Here is a 20,835-nt window from a genome sequence, read left to right on the forward strand (position 1 = left end):
GAATCGAGCCCGGACGTTTTGAAAAAATAAAACTTAGATTATTAAAGAATATGATTTACAAAACTCTTTATTAATTATAGATTCATAGTAACATTTAATACTTATGACCTACACTATCGATATCCAAATAGAGATAATGTAAGTTTAATTTTTCAAAACGACCGGGTTCGATTCCCGAACCGAGTACAAGACAAGTTTTTTTTTTTAATGCCTATAACCCTTTAACCATATGCTGTATGTACCTCTAAACTCTCCTTAGGGCCGGGTTCCTCCTTACTGTTGATATTCAGTATTGGCTGGGACACGTCTCGCGTCAATATCTCTTGAATTATCGCTGTGAATGACAGCTTTTGCCTCTGAAACGAGAAAATGTTACAATGAAGGTTACTGTGACAAAATCGCGCGTGAAGTCCTTTATAACTTTAAGTTACTGAACAGAGTTCTAGACCACTAGACCTGTTTTTATACTTTTTAGTTTTTTTTGTTAAATTAAAAGATTTCCAAGTTTTATATGTTATTTTATTTAAAGATCAAGAGGGGCCTTTACCTAGCAGTGGAATACAGTATATAGGCTATGAAAAAAATAAAATAAAAATAGTTTAGCATTTTTCATTTGAAGAGACTCACCTCTTTCAGTATATTGTTGATGTCATCTTGCTCTAAAGACGGGTTACGTAGTTGAAGTTCTTTATACAACTGCTCTTCTAGGTCATATGGCTCCAGTGTTCTGAAACAGTTAAAAAATCAATCTAAAACACAATAATTTTAACAAAAAAGACCTACTTCCAAGTAGTTTTTAGCTTTTTTTGATTCAAGTTTAAACTGGACGAAACGAAAAATATCCATTCACAAAGAGTTATCCAAATCAGTTCATAAATGACGGAGTTACCAAATATACCAAGCTCAGCGATGTGTGGAAATAAAGCAGTGTGGACGAAACTACGTGACCTTTTCCCTTCTTGTAGTTCGCGATAGATGGCGTTGCAATTAACATACAAAGTTGGTGTATTCAGACTGACCCGGACAGCACACTAGCGTCGGTGCGTGGTACCTACTAGTAGCGCCAGTAGTGGTGGTGAGGTGAGGACCAAAACTCAGTGATGTAAAAAAAAAGTTGTTACCCTTCGACTTCCTGTAGCTCGTGATAGATGGCGTTGTAATTAGTAATTACCATACAAAGATAGTGTATTCAAAATTACCTGGACAGCACAGTAGCGTCAGAGCACAGCACTAGTAGAGCCGGTAGCGGCGGCGGAGTGAGGGCCAAGCCCAGCGGTGGGCAGAGCGGCGCGCGCGGGCCCGCCGTGCACACCAGGTGCCGCGCCACGCTGGGCCGCGACAATATGGCGGATAGCACTGTTTCTGATTCCGCTAGAGAAAAAAAAACAAAAACGCTTAACAATCATTTTTTCTTAACGTGCATGGCGGATTATCGCAGATGTATATTTTTAGGCGCTTTATCATCACTATCATTATAAGCCGTAGCACGTTCACTGGCGGACACAGGCCTCCCCCGTAGAGCTCCAGTTGCTTCAGTTGGAAGACGCCTGCATACACCGTGCACCTTATATGGTATTGATAATCGAACCACTTCGTTTGTAATAATTTCATTTTACATAATTTCACTTTCACCATCGTTTGCCCTAAAATTTATAGATGAAGCTGATTTCTGTTTTATTTCAATGTCATCTTAAATACTGTTTCAGAAATCCTAGATAATGGTGAGGCATATCTTTGATAGTGCTATCGTCAATAGAACATTGATACGTTCAACAGTGTACAGTTTACCATTGAAATTGAAAAGGAGTTACCTTCATCGGCCAAGGCGTAGTCTTTCAAGTGACTCAGCACCGGTAGCGTGACGGTGTGCACTCCGCCGGCATGCAGACAGGCGTACGTGTTGTTTGTGCACTGGAAAATTATTATTCAATAAAAAAATAACCTAACCATAAAAAAAAAAAAAATACAAGCTTTTTTTGCTGACTGTACTTGCATTGCCACCCAAACTACATTTGCATACCAAATTTCAAGTCGATGCTATTAACCGTTGAAGAGTTCCGTCCTGCGGAGACGATCCTGGCTGGACTACCAGGATGTCACTACTAGATTATTGTACTGTCACGCGATTTACATAAGTATTCCAAATTTCAAGTCAATCTGACTAGTGGAAGTTGATCAAAAACTTGCAAGATTTGACTACAGACAGACAGACAACGGGACAGGTGAAACTAAATAAAAGCTTGTAAAAATGATGGCATAATGAATGATGATGAAGTGAAGAAATAATGAGTAAGGAAATCATTGCAGTGGGTATATTGACAAAGGCTCTTGCGGGTTTATTCACACCCCAGTTCCCAGTTCTTCCGGACGACCAAGAAATTTGGCGTCAAGGTAGATATTACTGCCCAAGTACTAAGTTCCATCGCTCGAGCCAGTTCGTTTAGGGCTTTTTATTTTAAACATGTAAGGACGTACTCACCGGATACAAGTGCACAGGGTAAGAATACTGCATGTCGACGGCATCTGGGTTCAACACCATGTTCAGCTCCACAGCTTCCACCACGTAAAGCGCATGGCTATCGTTTTCGCCCTCTGATACCTGGAATTATTAGGTCACATCGTATAAAGTTTCATACATATAGTGGGATACATCGCTGTAAATATTGCAACCGGACTGTAATAGTATAGTTAGAAAATTTTATGAAAGTTGACCCACTTTTAGTCGTACATGAATGTGCGTGGTTTAACCTTTGGCCTCTTTATCAGAGGGACATGGGGTCGAGCCTGGATTCATCATCTTCATACATCATCAGCCTATGTTCGTCCACTGCTGGACATAGGCTTCTCCCATGGCACGCCACTGAGCACGATCCTCGGCTACTCTCATTCAGCTCTTGCCAGCCACAGCAGCAGATCATCGCTCCACCGAGTCTGAGGACGTCCTACGCTACGTTTGCCGATCCGTGGTCTCCACTCAAGAACTCGTCTACCCCAACGGTTATCGGAGCCTGGATTCGCACTGAGTAAATTTACATTGTGAGGAAACCTGGACGCTTGTGCTGCAGCTTCTTTCTTCAACTAAACAGTGACATTGGAACGCCACAATGAACCACTTGCCACCGAGATACACCAGTAAATAATTCGTCACTTTTGCGATCCACCTATTCTTCTAGTAATCTAGTTCTTGGGAGTCACTTTAGAACCTTACCTCCCAATGGTTATTTGTTCTTCGAGCAACGTGGCTTGCCCATTGCCACTTCGACTTATTCAATATGCACTTACATGAGGCAACAGCAGACAGTGGTAGAGTGCAGCCGAACATGTCGCCACGACGACCAGCGGCGGCGTGTCCCGTGAAGCCAGAGCGGCGATGGAACAGGACTCGGAGCCGTAATTATCATCCGCTGGAGGATACATGGCCAGCGGACCAGACAATTTGAGTTGGAGGCTAGAAATCAAAAATTGTCTGTGATACAAAACATTGATTAATTTAGCAAAATATATATCCGATTTTCATTGCTCTCCCGTGGAAACCCCATTCACGTGGAAAGGCTGGGAGAGGATCGTGTCTTGAAGAGAGCGTACTTGGTATGTCCGAGTGGAGGTAGACCGGTTGGTTGTCCAGAGGTATCGCTGGAGTAATGTGCCAGAGAGACCTTTTGGATCTCGGGGTCAAAGGCGGGCAAGAGCTGTCCCAAGATCATTCGTAAAGCGTGGCGTAGTCTTGTGGTGGAGACCAAGACCTATTAAGATTGGTTTTTGGAGTCTTATTGTATTTTTATTTCAACACCAAATTTTGTTACTTTTACGGTCATCCCGTAAAATCCATATCGAAAATACAAACTGTGACATAGATTCATACAAAAAACAGAAAAAGAGACCAGCGCTGGGAATCGAACCCAGGTCCTCAGCATTCCGTGCTGCGTGCTATGCATATGATATATGTGGTGCATAGGAGAAATTTTTGTCTGTACTCCTGTCCAGTGGTGGTGTAGGGGTATAGCACGCAGCACGGAATGCTGAGGACCTGGGTTCGATTCCCAGCGCTGGTCTCTTTTTATGGTTTTTCTGAGAATCTATGTTTCAGTTTGTATTTTTGACCAAGTCCCATTTCGGGTCACTGCGCCCAGATATTAGTAGTAGTAAGTACACCTGTTGTAAATCTGTAGATGTCGTAAGTAATGTTTTGCCATCGTATTTCGTCCGAGAAGTTCGTATTTACATATCTTGGTTTCTCAACTAGCTTACTGAAGTTTACTGAAGTTAATTGAGATAGCAAGTTAAATAGGTAGGTACGAACTTATCTGTATCTGATTTTCTATTTATTTGTTTCTTTTTTATCGCACGTAATTTTGACTGTTTGCTTCGTTTGTTAATTTTCCATTAACAACTAGGTTAGCTGGAAGAGATTAAGGCTACGTCGGTGCATTACATTACCTCTTGGACTCCAACTCGCACTCCATCATGTAAACATCCCCGTTGCCCCTCAAGATAAGCAGGCTCTCAGAGCCTGGCGTGGTGGTGAAGTCCACCGCCGTGTCTCCCAGGCTGTCCAGGAGTGGACGGGACGCCAGGAGCCCGGACGGCTTGGGGCCGATGGTGAAGATCTTGACCAGCTTCGGCCCGGATTTTAGGGCTATGTTGTACAGTCTGCAAATAAAAGTATTTTTGTGTTAATTTATAGGAGGATTGAGAAAGGTGGTTAGTCTAGTGGTCTATAGGGATTCACTGAGCAGAGCAGGGTAGGCAGCGCTAGTGCTGGTGGCGTGTTGCTGCGGCGCAAATTATCAACTGCTTAACCTGGAATCGACCCAATACACACCAATCCTATCCTACTCCACCTAATTTGCCTTTTTGCCTTTTTGGTATTCTGCCGTGTCACCAAGTAACATAGTTTTAGTGCTAGTTCTAGTCTTAGTTTTAGGTGGTACTTTTGGAGCCAAAATAAACCTTTCTTTCTTTCTTTCTAATATTATAAATGCGAAACTTTGTGAGTGAGTGAGTGAGTATGTTTGTTACTCCTTCACGCTGAAACGGCTGGACGGATTTGGATGAAATTTGGTATGTAGATAGCTGGAAATCTGGAATAAAACAGAGGCTACTTTTTAGTGGTCCTTCCATTTGCTACGATCCTGGCATACAACTCTCGCTTCCTCACATTCATCAATCCAATCATGTTACTGCGATAATATGCACGAACATATTTCCCTCACTACGGGGCTGTTACTGTCTCACTGTTACCTGATGGTATTATCGGAGACCAGGACCCACAGGTGGGACATAGAGGTGGGGTGCCAGTGTACGCGGCGGACCTCGCCCTGCGAGTAGAGGAACCGCTCGTCCAGGGAAAAGCTCCTGAAAAAAACAAAAGTGCATTTCAAATTTTTATTTTTATTAATCTTTTTTAATTAGAGTGAGCATTGAGCCATCAGTATGACCGCTTTTTAGCACCGCGCTCATGGTATGTTTTTTTGTCTGGGAGATTTTACCCTTTCGGTCCATTGGCTGATCAAATATATATAGTTTTGAAATAGTTGCTTAAGTTGCCACCATCTTGCTCGCTAATCCTGCCGTGAAGCAGCAGTGCTTGCACTGTTGTGTTTTGGCGTGGAGAGTAAGACAGCCGGTGAAATTACTGGCACTTGAGGTATCCGATCTTAGGCCTCTAGGTTGGCAACGCATCTGCAATCCCCCCTGGTGTTGCATCGGTAGTGATCTCTTACCATCAGGAGACCCACTTGCTCGTTTTCCATCCAGTCGAATAAAAAAAAATTGGATTGGATGTATAATAAAAATAAAGAAGTATTATTTCGGTAATAACCATGGTGTGTTACCGACGTTGTGGTCTTATATTTTATATCATATGTTATATCCTACATATGCCTGGTGGCACTGGGATTTCGGACCATTATATAAACTGGAAGTGATTCCAAACATCGACCCCAGGTGGCATAATTCAGCGGTTAGTTTACTCTATTATCGATGTTTTCCTCCGCCAGTAATTAACTCGCAAATTGAAATTAAGCGGCTGTATCCTTCGTCGGCTGGCACCGAAGTCGGGGCATCGCTCTTTTAGATCGCCGTAAGCTATCATTGTCACACGGCGTGTGTCGAAACGTTTCCTCAGAGAGTTCGTTGGAGACTTGTATTTTTTTTTATGGCAAATGAGCATGCGGCCATCTGGTGGGAAATGATCAACATCGCCTATGAGTGCCAATAACTTAAGAAAACAATAAATAAATAAAAAACCCGACTGCCTTAAAAATACTAAAAAGAAGAAGAAACAAGTCTTCTAGTGGGCTAGAACTTTGTTAAGTAGCTAACTTAAAGTTCAACAGTCGGGGTCCATTAGGTAAGAATTTTTGAGTATAACGATTTAAATGGGTCCCGACTGTTGAACTTTAAGTTAGCTATTTAACAGAGTTCTAGCCCATTAGAAGACTTGTTTTCTTCTTTTTTTTTGTATTTTTTAAGGCAGTCGGGTTTTGATTTTTTAAATGTATTGTTTTATTTCACACTTTTTTAATAGTTCTGTGAAAATGGTTGATTAAAACTATTATAACCCATATATATTTAGAATGGGCTAATTATTAGCTTTCATTTGATACCCCACTCGACAGGTTTGAATAAAATCATTTTTTGAAAACTTACAATTTGGCACTAAAAATTCGCCATTTTGATTTTTCAAGAGTTTCATGTGCCTACCCAGAGTCACACGCGTCATCAAGAAGAATCCAATGACGTATCATTTATCAAAATCGGTTCAGCCGTAGAGTAGTTACAAGAGGACAAACACACCCTAATTCTTCGCAGTCGGGTAAAACGGTGATGATGTTCATGTATGTACTCGTAAACTCTTTATTGTAAAAGAAAATAAACAAAGATACGGACAGCCAACTGAAACAACTTTGAGATGTGTTTACAAATGCGGACTTAGTCTGTTGTCGTTGTATATGTATACCTACCAGTGTTGCCATATAAATCTGTATTACAAAGTCTAAAAATCTGTATAAAATCTGTATGATATCAGTAACGTAAGATTTTGTTTAGTTTAAATGATTTTGTGGAATCGTAGTAATGCAATGGTATTGTATAGAAAAACCGTACTGATTTGTGAGAAAAACTTAGATTTTCTTCAGAAACAGCATTTTGTTTTTTTTTATTTTTTTTTTGACTGGATGGCAAACGAGCAAATGGGTCTCCTGATGGTAAGAGATCACCACCGCCATAAACATCTGCAACACCAGGGGTATTGCAGATGCGTTGCCAACCTAGAGGCCTAAGACATTATTATTATTATTATTATTTATTTGTACATATTGTTATTAATTTTACAAATCATTCTTCATGAAGTGATTGCTTTGTCAGCAACAGCTTCTCCATAGTTTCGGTGCTTAATTAATTACGCTGTTTGATTTTTATTAAATTTACATAACGAGTGTTCAAATTGTTAAAATTAGACATGGGGAAAAGCGTTACATTTTGATATCAGTGACTGACGATCCCTTTCCAAAAGAGTCACAGTTAAAAGTCACCGTGACTTTGTCACGCTTGTTACTCGTGTCACTGAATGATATTATTGTGACACGTCACGGTCCTGATGAACGTTTTTTTTTGTCCACTATTTCACCACTTCCGAACACGACTGAGCCCGATTAGAGCCGAGTTACAGTCACGGGACTCTACGGTGTCGTGATTTGAGTAACAGAGACTGCGCTAAGCGCTAGGAACAGTAGGAACGTGTGGTTTTGTAACGTTGTTCTTTTGTGAAAAGTCGCAGTGACACCTTTTGACGGTTAGTCACTGTGACTTTGTCACCGTGACATTTGTTATCCCCATGTCTAGTTAAAGCTGTATATAAGTATAGTAAAATCTGTTATCTGAATCGATACAGATGCCTTTGACATTCATAATGTTATGGCTATGTTTTGACTTTTGACTAAAATGGCAACACTGATACGTACATAACATAATGATTATCATTAACATCATCTCCGGCATATGAGTAGTTACACTGTCTTATAAACTAGCCAACTTAGAAAGTGGACATTCATAAAGTGTTTGTCACCTAGTTTTAATTGAAGGTATTTTGACTTCGATTAAAAAAAACCAACCTCATCATCGTCATTTCATCATCATCATCATTATCACTATTATCAGAATATTAGCCGTAGGACGTCCACTGTTGGACATAGGCCTCCCTCGTAGACCTTCACTCCAGTTGCTTCGGTTGGAAGCGGCCTGCATCCATCGTGAATCTGCGGCTTTAACCAGATCATCCGTCCATCTCGTTGGTAAACATCGTCCTTTCAAAGTTCAATATCTCGAAAACGGCTGAACCAGTTAAAGTAAAACTTTGCTAAGAGCCATCTCGATTTAAACTGTCGATTAAAGAAACCGCATCAGAATTGGTCTATCAGTCTGAGCGCTTAGAGTATGATGCGGTCAAACCTAAAACACCCCTCTTGCGTCGGTGGTTAATAATGTACGTAAAGCAAAGGCAGCTCCTCAAGTGCTTAGTTTATGCAACATATAATGCGCTTAGACTGCACGTTGCAATAATCCCCTACGTTTGATGCGTTCGAGACCCAGTTAACGATGTCGGATAGTTTCTAACTGTTGGATTAAACCTAATTGGTTTAAAATAAGGTCAAACGTGAGCTAATTAGAGTGCACGTTTTTAGCGCTCGAGTGTTAGATAATTATAATCAACGCTGCCCATTGTATGTCGTCTATTTTATAAGGCTTAATTGTTTATCGATAACCAAATAAATATTTTTTTCTATTAAAGTTTATTAGCTGACTCCTTTAAAGGCGAACTGTCGTTTTGCCGAGTATAATAGAGTAGATTTTTCTTTCGCAGACAACTATATTGGCAGACCTTTCTTTTGGCCGAGGAACGTTTAGTATAATTTCGTTACGCATTATTTGTTTCGCTGAGTAGTCGGCGGGAAGAAATGCGATATGCGGAGTTTTGTTAGTATATCGTTCATTTCGTAATTGATTCAGTTAACCGAAAAACGATTTGTTGTACAACATCCGTATTTCATATCCAACTCAAATCAGCCAAAGCGATTTTCAAACTTTTTAAACCAATAAGAAATACCCGTGACCGCGGCATTTCGGCCTGAACAACCCGAAACGCAAAAACAAAAATGGCGGCGTAATCAAATTATTATCAAAGCCAAGGGTGAGACCGGTGCCTTCGTATTTATCACGAGGGTAATGAATGATCTTTTTTCCCGATGATAATGGTCCACCTGGACACTGGACGATTTGGGCTTTGGGATTGGGGGGAATAAAAAGATATAAGTTGTTTGTAAAGCAATAGCGCATGTAATCAAACAATTAATGAAACATTAAATACTTTTGTAATTTGATTATGCATGAGTCAACCTAAGGAAACTCTCTTTCACAAAAAAAAACCGCATCGAAATCGATCCATCCGTTACAGAGCTACGATGCCACAGATAGAGAGACAAACAGACATTAGCATCAAATTTATAACATCCGTCTTTTTACGTCGGGGGCTAAAGAGAAAAGCTATTACCAATACCAAAAAGCAAGAATCGTAATACATAGTTATGGAATTCAAATTGAATCTGTGACCCCATGAAGAGAGCATTAGGCAAAACTGAGTCTTGAGCCCTTGAGCCCTGGCCAGAGGCTTATGGGAGATTGATTGATCGCGACCCATGCTTGGACAGACTTCAAATAAGCCGTCCTGAACCCTGATATTCAAAAGATAGTTAAATACCATGTAGGTTTAATAAAATGAGATGAATCACTGATCAAACAGATACAAAATTCATGTCTATTGTCAAAAGACATTACCATCTAAGGCGTACCTATTATAAAATTAATGATTATATCATGGTCAGGGATGTTTGGGAATCATTCCGATCTGCATTGGCGATCCCTTACTTCAAATAGAGAACCTACTGTGATAAAAACTCAGTTGTGTTAAATACTTGTTGTAAATTAGGTACTAAACTAAATTGTAAATCTTAAAAAAAAACCTCGTTGAGGTTCTTGCCGTATTCTTCTCGACGGAAGTTTTTTCGAACCGGTGCCGGTGGTAGAATTATTTTGACATTCATATTATGTGCTTGTTGTATAATAGCCCAAATCGAATAAATATATTTTGACTTTGACTTTACTTTGCAAAGCAAAAAACGAGAAAATGTTGCATTTAGGACAAATACTACAATATTTTCAATAAAGAAAGACCGGAGTAAAATGAGATAAAAAAGCGTAAATATATCTATGATTTCGCAGTTCCACAAAACCCTAATTGAAGAGAAGACATGCTGTTTCAGGAAAGGTACTGAAAAAACAAAGAAAATCCATCTACTTTGAGAAATTCACATAAATTCCGATTACATGGGCATTAGGTACAGGGACATTTAAGAAACATGAAAATGGCATTGAAGAAGAATAACATTCATTTTCTTTAGTAAATAAAAAATAATCAGAAACTCAAGACATGGGACGGACCAGCGGGAGACAAAAGTTGGCCCTGTAAGAGAATGGACAAAACGAGAGGGACGGACTCCGTAAATTACTGATTCGCATGTACAAAAGGGGACACGCTTAAAGAAAACTGCGCGCCACATTTGTGAGCGTAAATCACACAATTTTTACATACCAAAGAGCGAGGGTCATTTTTACCACGTGAAAATAGGAAAAAAGTTACAAACGGCCGCACATTAGAACAATCGCGGCCCGGGCGAATGTCTCCGGAACAAAAACCGATAAAAACACGAAAAGGTTCCGATTCGGTAAAAAATAAGAATTAGACAAAGCGTTTGCGGCCTCTATACGTGTCCAGTTTTTTTACGAGCGCAGCCCTTTTGTCCTTCCGGGTCTCTTTTTTAAATAGATCAGCGAGGGTAAGTAAGGCCGGACATCCAACCTGAAATATTATTGTGGATTTTTCTGCTTGGCATTCATAAATATTTTGCCGGCGCGGGAGGGGCCGCCCGCGCGGGCTTTACTCGAATCGGCGTAGAATTATAAATTCGTTTAATAAAATATGATACGATAAAGCCGCTTTTTTACTCGAGCGGACCTCTATTATATTTTGTTTAATTTATATATGAATAATTTAATTTAAAAAGGAAATCTCGGGGCTAATGAAATTTTTGTTTTCGAGATAATGAATTGAAAACACGTCGGCCGGCGGTGTCGCCTCGGTGTTATTCTTTTCTCGGCCGCTCATTCGGATTCATCCTTCGTATTTAAAAACCCAAAATAAAATAAAATATATAAATTGTATTAATTACGGCGATGTATTTTCCCGCGCGTCCGGCCCTTGTACTATCGCGGATGCTACACACGTTGTTATAAGGGTTTTTTTAACAAGCATGGAAAAAATTAATTAAGAATCTAACTTTGTATTCTCCGGGGGTATAATTTGTGTGGTATTACAGGTTTTTTTGTGGGTCGGCGTCGGTGAGGTGCAAGCGCCGGTAAAAAGTGTAAAACCGACCGGCGGTTGAGATATCGGTCCGCAAAAAGGCCAACGACGCCTTTAATCAACACACAAACGACCCGGAGCGCGATCAAACGGGCCCGTATTAAAAATAAAAACCGGCCACACAAATATAAAACGGAGAACATCGATCCAGACTGGCACGACCACAGGGGATTAAAATCGTAACGAACGCACAAAAATATTCAAATACAATACTAACAAATTGATACAAACACTCATTAGGACCGAATCGCGGAAGGCATTCCCCCGGCGGGCGGGGGGCGGCCCCGGATCCAGCCGATCTCACCGACATTACAATCCACATCCAACGTACAAATATTATCTAAAATTCCTTCTCATTTATAATCCTTTTGTGTCCTCAGCGCGGTCCTCCGTCAAATCCCCTCCTTCCCCCACCGGGCGGTGGGGTATTTTTATATTTTTAATCGCGTTGGGCATTATCCAAATGGACATTGGCGGTCGCGCCGACTGTCGCTGCCGTCGAGATGATAAATTCTCCTTTCGTTCGACACCCGCACCCTGTTTTGTTTCGTCCCTTCTCTAATGTGGCTCCTTTTATTTCTACTATTGGCATCGAAGTGGAAAAAAATGTACGCTCCGTCATTAATTATGGGCGATTTGTCTGCGGCTGACTCGCGAGCATTCTTCTTCTTTCCGGTGTTCGACGATTAAAAATGGCTTGCCATCTGTGCCCTTCTTCGGTTAGGTTTTTTCCTCGACGCGGCAAATGAGAATTGATTGTGGCAATCCGCCGCGATCGTTTGATGCAGATTCGAAGCGCTCGCTCACTCGCCGCCGCTTTTCTTCTGCCGTGATCGATGTTGCTACATTGTCGCCTCTAATTACCTTCCGTTTTTAATAAAGTTTTTAATAATGGCCGACGCGGAATGACGTTGCGATGAATAATGGTTGATACCGCGAGCCAAAAAGACGACACCAAATAAGTTAAGGAAAGTAACTTAGACATGAACTAAGAATTATTGGCCCGGCAGGTGGCATAGAGAATGAGAACGGCGATTTATTTTTGTAACGGGAAAGCTTCTCCCTTTAAAAGCGGGCCTAATGACGCCATCGATAACCCATAATATCCGAGACGGGGAAAAAATCAGCGACAAATCATCCCTAATTCCCTCCGACGAAACAATAACACCGATCCCCTTTTAAAATTGCCGAACAAGAAGAACAATATCTTCCGTAACATAAAATTCGAAAAAGTTTAATGGAACCCAAATCCTGACCAATAAAACATAAAAATACCGCAATATATTGTAGAAGAATCCGAAACGTCCATCCTATTAGTACGCGGGCACAGAGAAGAGACGTGGTCGCTACTTTGCATATAGAAAAGCAATTCGTTTTTTCGCGTGTTCACGAAAAATAGAAAAAGTTTGGTCAAGAGGAATGCTTAATTACTATGTGGTTCCGTCGGGAACCCCGCCCATTATCCTTTTTAACATAATAGTGGACTTTAATACGATTCAAGAAGGGTGGGAAAACTGTAGCTCACGAGGACGACTGAAAAAACGATAGCTATGTTAATAATTGTCTACTAATAATATTGTCGCGTGGTTTGTTGTAGGTATTCAGGTTATTCAATAATAATTATAATCTCTGTAATTAAAGAAAACTTTACAAATAGTCTGAACTGTTAGCATTATAAACACCTAGAGAGACTTCACGTCTTTTCACGCTAATGACTAAAACATACGGCCCAAAAAGTGTATCACTTCGGTTCACAAAGTCAAAGAAAGATACTTCATAAGATTTCATTTCAACATGTTCATTACCATTCGATCCTCTAGACTTTCCACCAAAGGCCAGTGTGGACCCTTCGTCCCATAGCACCCTAAAAAATGGAAAAAGTGCAGTGGACTACGGGCAAGAATTAATGGTGCGAAACTTCGGACTATCCCGAAGCGGTGGATTCAAATTTATGTACGTCCACGTTCTGGGTTCGAGCGGTTTTTTGAATGCACAAGTCGGTCGGCGATAGTTCTCTCTTTTTTGCTTGATTACAGAGTTTTATTTGGAGCAAGCAAGTTCTTTAGTGCGCTTTTGTCGCATGTGTGTGCCATTGTTGTGTTTTATTTAACCTATCCGCGGGAGGATTGAATGAAATGTGTTCGTAGGGGTTACTTTACGGTATGTTGGACAGTATTTATGTAAAGTTTTTTTTTATAAAGCATGGCGGTACCTTCGTTTATCGTGAACGAATTTACAAAGGACGCGGGTTCCCATTTGAACTTGAGTCATAACATATGAATTCCCTAGTATTACAAATACGAAAGTTTGTAAGTCTGTTTCTTTGTTACCTCATCACGTCTCAACTGATGAACCGATTTAGGTGAAATTCGGTATACAGATAGTACAGTCAAGGAATTTAATTCATGGGCCATATGGAACCTTTTCAAAGGAAAAGTCATTACGTCTTTCCTTGTTAATTAATGCGATGTCACTATGACGTTTACTGTGAAATAGTTCCATGGTGGCCAATGAATTAAACTCCTTGACCGTACAAGTCCCGGGGAAGGACATAGAAGTTTTTATCCCGGAAAATTGCATAGTTCCCGCGAGATAGCAATAAACGAATTCGGCGTGAACGGAGTCGCGGACAACAGTTAAGTAGTTAATGTATAATTGAAAACTATTGTTGACGTCTCCGATATTTTAATTACAATTTAGTTTAGACCGTATACAAAAAAAAAAAACAATTTATTAAATTACTTTATCTACATGCATATCATAACTTCCCTATTATATGTTCAGAAACGACTATCAAATGGCCTTTATTAAGAAACCTGGTATCTGCGGGTGCATCTTAATGTTCACATTAAAGTACAGTGCATCTTAATGTTTACATTAAAGTATCGGTAATACTTTTTTAACAATGCATATCTGTACATATTGTAGAAAACTTATGACATGCATGTAGATAATAATTATTATTATAAATAAAACTTTAGTTTTTTATTATCTGTTTTATTTAAGCTTTGGTAGGTACTTCAAACAAGTCATCAGTAACACTAACTAAAAAATACAGGCCATATCTGAACATATTATAGAAAACTTATGATATGCTTGTAGATAAAGTTATGTATGCGGCTATACATAACTAGGCATTAAAATACTCGTGTGATCTTATTATGAAACGAGCCGAAGGCGAGTAAAACCACACTCGTACTTTAATGCCTCTCATTATGCACCAGCCACATAAATAACTATCCTAAAGCGTGCATTATAAAGAGCCTAGTTTCCTTCTGTCCATTCCTATATTGAACAGACTGTAGTCATCTTTGCCCAGAGGATAGAGACACGCTCGTATGCTTAGTATGAATTATGACTACAACGCACGAGCCGAGCGAGCGAAGCGAGCGTGTCGCGGCAGCGGCCGGCGAAGTGCCAGAACCGATATGGCAGCGTTTCATGATCTGCCTAAACGTGACTAGGCAAATCGTTAAACGGTGAGTTTTGAACGATATGGCGGATGACCCTTAGCCAATGATTATGCCTAGGAATTTCGTGATCTGGCGGATTTTAGGATCGACCGCCGACACATACACTTTTCTACCTTCATAGCAAACCTAAGTCGGCAAAGAACAACGCTGGCACGCGTGCCAATAAAAAAACAGAGGCGTCAACAATTCAAGTGTACAGTGACGGTGGAAAGCCACAAATCTGCCCGCGGCCGTAAAAGGAATATGTCCTGTTTATGAACAGGCGCGGAGTCGCGGACGGGAGCGGTGTCAATTGCGGACGCGTATCGGAGCTGCGGGCGATCGCCGGCTGTCTTGATACTTTATTAGCTGAGAAAAATGATATCATCAAAACTTTAAGAATAAAAAACTCAGTCAGAGAGCTTCCATTATTCCAGCCTGTATACGTCCCACTGCTGGGCACAGGCCTCCTCTCAGAATGAGAGGGCTTGGGCCGTAGTTCCCACGCGGCCCCAGTGCGGATTGGGAACTTTACACATACTATTGAATTGCTTCGCGGGTTTGTGCAGGTTTCCTCACGATGTTTTCCTTCGACGTAAAGCTCGTGGTAAATTCAAAATGTAATTTCGCACGTGAATTTCGAAAAACTCTAGAGGTGCGAGCCGGAGTTCGAACCCACGATCCTCTGCTTGAGAGGCCATAGCGCAAACCACTAGGCCATCTCGGCTTTAATGGAACCAAAAGATAACAAAAAAAATGACCTATGTTTTTTTAATGTTTTTTCCTTCTTTCTAGAAGTACAACCCTTTCGAAGAAGTGGTAAAAACGATTGTGATACCGATTCATCATCATCATCATCCCAGCCTATATACGTCCCACTGCAGGGCACAGGCCTCCCCTCAGAAAGAGAGGGCTTGGGCAGTAGTTCCCACGCGGGCCCAGTGCGTATTGGGAACTTCACACATACCATTGAATTGCTTCGCACCGATACCGATACCGATGATGATACCGATTGATACCGATTGCGTTAGACTATTATGGACCTGTCCAACAAACCAAATTCAAAAAACTTCGGTACCGATAACGCCACATCCGTAACATCCTGCATCAAACTGCAACAAGTACCAAAACGACAGCAACCACACCGTATTATCGCGACGCGCAACGATCACGGCCGTACGCCAACACGCCTCGCATTTTTCCACCCCCACTTTTTACTTTCCTTTTTCCGCACCGCGACCGCGGTCGAAACTGTTTAATGATTTGAAAAACGTGTTCTATCAGGCTTTACTCGGAAACAACCGAAAAAAAGCCGACAACAAAGGGTTCACGGCAAATATAGACCGCGCCTCTTGGCTTTGCTGTCGGGAAACCAGAAAACATGCCGATTTTGAGCTTTAGACGTTGGATTTACGGTCCTGGCTTAGTTTTTGATACGTCCTATTGGTTTTTGCTGAAGTGTTCGGGCAGATCGCATCGGCAATTTATTATATTTTGTCCGTTTTGAATTTATGATTATTTGAGGTGGACAATGGTCGGTGCGACGCGATTGGGCAGTGTCCTAATGCCAATAAACGGGTGATGCATGGCGCAGAATAAGTTCTAGCTGCCAGCAGTAATCACTTATGTATTGGGATGGTGATGCAAAACAAAACAATAAACTACAAATCATATTTATACCTTGAGGAACGTAAAAAGGCCAAGTTATGCTTGAATCGATAAATTACACTAAAGTCTTAATCAATGTTTTGGAATACTTAAGAGTTGTCGGTCCAGTTTCCTATACTTAGTCCTTTTTTTGCAGTATGACTTCTTTCAACTTCTGATACGTCAAACATGGCGTAAGCATTAGCCTATTTTCTTAAACTGATCCAAGCATCCCAATCTCATCCTTCCCCTTTCTCTTTTTCCTTCTATTATTGTTTGTAAACTCATCGTGTCGTCTAAAATGGCCCAAATAGTCACTGCCCAAAATAATCATGTAAAATTGGAAACATTGTTAGTTCTTTACCTCAAAAGCATAAATTTCTTGTAGCGATTCAATGAATCGCATATTTCACCTCGATCGAATAACTATTTAATTATAGCGTTGTGTCACCATCGTTTATTTTTTTTAGTCGCTATTAGTTTTAGTCGCATTTCACCTCGATCGTGTATTAGTGTATTTTAGTGCAAACATTAATTAACGCGTCAAATTAATTAGAGTCCCAAGCAAATATCGATCGCGGCGAAATACGTCTAGAGTAAAATACTACACGGAAAACGAGATAGTACAAATTAATTATACTAATGTAAAATGCTACGCGAAAAATTGCGTCAAGTACAAGATTCTATTGAAATTTTGTTAGTTCGAGGTGAAATGGTGAATCGCTACTAAGGAATTTATGCTTTTGAGGTTAAGACTTAAGAACTAACAAATGATTGAAAACTGTTGAAGGTGTCAGTCAAGGAAACTGAATCACGTACCAGGGCGGGTGGAACGTTGACATAATCAATTTCGCTATGACTCCCTTGGTAAATGTGTGGGATGTCAACATGACATTAGTAGCACAAAGGTTTCACTCTGGTAAGTGATCCAGTTTCTTCGACAGTTAACATCAAGAATGGTGCAAGAAAGCCGTGAAGAAGAATAGCAGATAAGTTATAGGAACTTCCTCGGTTACAGTTTGATAAGATATATGCAAATAGAATGGCGATGGGCATAGGCCGGAAAGTTTCCGAACGGAGACCGTGGATCGGCAAGTGCAGCGTAGGACATTCACCAACGAGATGGACGGATGACCTGGTTAAAGCCGCGGGTTTCTAACCGAAGCACTTGGAAGTCTATGGGGGAGACCTACGTCCAACAACGGAATTCCTAATGGCCGATATGATGATGATGCCGTAGATATGTGGTCAGTCGTAATTATACATTTTGATGTAATAAGGTTGCTACATATTATAAATAACCCAGTCAGATCAAAAAAATCTATAATTCTAATTAAAAAATGATATTTTCTACGCATTAATAAAAACACAATCATAAAATTTTTATAACCAATATTTTACACGAAATTAAAACAGCAAAAAGACCAATGGCTATTAAAAATAACCGACAATTTATATATTTGCGTATCCGATGAAATATAACGAAGGGTCACCCGATCGTTTCCGTTGTTTTAATTAAACAAACCGAATATAATATACGCGGGCGATATTATATATAACGTTATATGTTGTATGGCGGTATGTAGATTAGTGGGTACTGTAAAAACTCGATGGAGAAGATACAACTCGATTGAATATTGCCGATTATAAACGAGTTCAGCTCTGCAGTCAATAACAATATATTACTACTTAACACTTTTTTTAAGGATTACATAAGGTTAATTGTTAATTGATGTCTACTAGAATGATTTAATAAAATATAAAAGTAAAATAGAAGTCTTTGATATAAAATTTTAAACTTTATTCGCAGATAACAAAAATCTTTAGACGGCAATAAGCTATCATACTTATCATTAAAAAGAAGGGCAATCTTGACCTGTTTTTCCATTTCATCAGGGGATGACCGTGTCCCTGCCAAGTCCAGTACGATAGTACGGCCAAGGACTTTAATTCATGAGCCACCATGGAACCTTTTCAAAGCAAAATTCAAACTATTTGAATATTCTCATCCCGCGAACATAACACAATTTTTGTACCACCAGCCAAATATGTGGTCTACCATCCTAAAGTTGATAATCGTTTGCATGTCATAAAACAATAATGCCAATAGACGTGTCTGTCAACTTGAAAGATCGACTTTAGCGGCATATTCGTTTGATAGGAACGTGTTTAAAAATTGATAGACCGCTTATTTGGCTGATGGTACATGTGCTTTTCTTTCAAATTTGATTAAGGATGATTGAGCCAAAAATCACGATCCCAAAACAAATGTCTAATGTAGACGGCATGGAAGTAGAACCTACAATCATGTTTCCTCTCGCTCGTTTGAGACAAATGAGAGCAAGAGATTAATATGATTTTGGATTCTACTTACGTGCCTTATACAAATGTGTGTACCTGAGTACCTATTTTTTTTTTGCTCCACTCATGGCTCTCAAACTAAAAAACGCGAACAAAACGAGAAACTCACTACAATCTCACTCCAAAACGAACGCCACAAAAAGTACCGCACCCATTAGAAAATAGGGGAATTTATGAATAGAAAAATGGGATTATACATTTATTCTATTTGCGAATGACGTTTAGTATGCACGCGTCTCCCAGGGGGACTATGCTGCTTCGCCCCTGGGCAGAAGATCGTTGGCCTATCGATCGATGCATGTTTTGTTTGTTTTCTTACCTAAGAAAATCGAATTTATCGACAAAGAATAATAATAATTTTTTTAGAGATCTGTACCTACCTTAAAAGAAAATCGGAATCCTTGTCGATCACTCCCGTGTCTGTCTGTCCGTTTTTTAAGCCAATTTACTCCGAAACCACTGCCTCGATTGTCTAATTACTAATGTGTAACGTAAAATAATGGATTTTAAATATGGGAGTCACATTTGGAAGTAAAATAGAAAATGGACAAAAAAAATGCTAAGTAAATCGTGTGGCTTGTTGTGAGGAATCTCAATTTTTTTTATAGTTATATGATAAATAGCGGAATATTTTTAAGGAATAATTTTAATAAATTTAAAAAATACAGAAAATACTTCTATGCCATATAAATTACAGGAAAACCAATAAGAAGTCTATGGTGAGTCAATTTTGAATTTTAATTTGACTTAAACAAATGTAAATTAAAAATGTAACTCTTAGCAGAAATAAACTTTTCTATCTATCTATCTATACAAGCTCCCTCCTTTTTAGATCACTCCTAGGCTCACAATTTACCATTCCCAAATAATTATGAAACTGCAGGTTTCTCCACACAAAAAATACATAGGTTTTATCAGTCTTATTCCTATTCGACAACAATGTCGTCAACATATGCATCCGAAAACAAAAGCACCGCATGAAATTTAGAAAAGTCATTAATACAAAATAAGAGTTCGCGCACGGCGAAAAATAAAACAAAATTGGGGCCCATAAAATAAAATGGTTTCAATAAATTGTAAATGGAATCGGCTTCTGAATTTGACTGCGCGACTCCTGTTGGGAACAACAAACAAAATTCACCCCGACTTCGATAGCGGAGATGTATGGTCACTGGAAGAGCTGTATAATAAAGCTGAACGAAACAGCGATCTACATTGTTTAAGGCCACGTCACACTGTTTGATCACAAGAAGAACAAGGCGAGAATATGGATTTGAATTAATGTTACAAATTCAATGCTGCCCGTTTGGTCTTTCTTGGTCTTGCACATGTGGTTTTGGAGCAGGAACGTTATATGTATTAGTTCGAGAATATAAATCTTTGATCCAACAAAAAATTGACCAAACTATTATTTATTTATTTTATAATTCAAAGCCAGTCAGTGCGTGTTATAGAATAAAAGAAAAAAATCTACTTATCTTTATACATAACAGACTTATAAAGGTTTGAAATTCAAGATCAGACAGGGAAAGACTTAGGTACTAGCGTTCGCTACCTATATAAACAAAAGCGTTTTGAAAAAAAAAACATAGATATAGTATAGATTTTTCAAAAAATCACTACTCTTTAAATTTTCAACAAAATATTTTTTTTTATTGGCTCATGTTCATAATAATATATGGGATATGGCAAATTCAAAAGTGGTCGAATACCGTATTTAACTCAGCCACTTCCAGCCCCCCAGCATCCCCGCTTTAATAATTAACGGTATGCCGTTGCGGCCCAGTTTTTCCGTTTAAATCGTCGAGGATAAAGGTGATCAATATTGTAACGATACGGACCCGTTGCCAAGCAAATTGAATTAGTTATGTCGTCGTGATTGGCACGCCCGTGATT

General features: G+C 39.7%; 1 protein-coding gene across 1 annotated transcript in view; it reads right to left on the bottom strand.

Moving 5' to 3' along the window:
* The window catches only part of mbo (Nuclear pore complex protein Nup88), a 205,781-nt gene that overhangs the window by 34,148 nt on the left and 150,798 nt on the right, over window positions 1-20,835 (bottom strand). The window contains exons 3-10 of the mRNA XM_074092573.1: window positions 5,242-5,355; window positions 4,438-4,650; window positions 3,283-3,448; window positions 2,480-2,599; window positions 1,812-1,911; window positions 1,200-1,371; window positions 628-727; window positions 243-356 (exon numbers count right to left, since the gene is read on the bottom strand). Of these exons, the coding sequence (XP_073948674.1) occupies window positions 243-356; window positions 628-727; window positions 1,200-1,371; window positions 1,812-1,911; window positions 2,480-2,599; window positions 3,283-3,448; window positions 4,438-4,650; window positions 5,242-5,355 (1,099 nt within the window). The remainder of the gene's footprint in view (window positions 1-242; window positions 357-627; window positions 728-1,199; window positions 1,372-1,811; window positions 1,912-2,479; window positions 2,600-3,282; window positions 3,449-4,437; window positions 4,651-5,241; window positions 5,356-20,835) is intronic.

Source organism: Choristoneura fumiferana, chromosome 9, assembly GCF_025370935.1.
Source record: "Choristoneura fumiferana chromosome 9, NRCan_CFum_1, whole genome shotgun sequence".
Lineage (NCBI taxonomy): Eukaryota > Metazoa > Arthropoda > Insecta > Lepidoptera > Tortricidae > Choristoneura > Choristoneura fumiferana.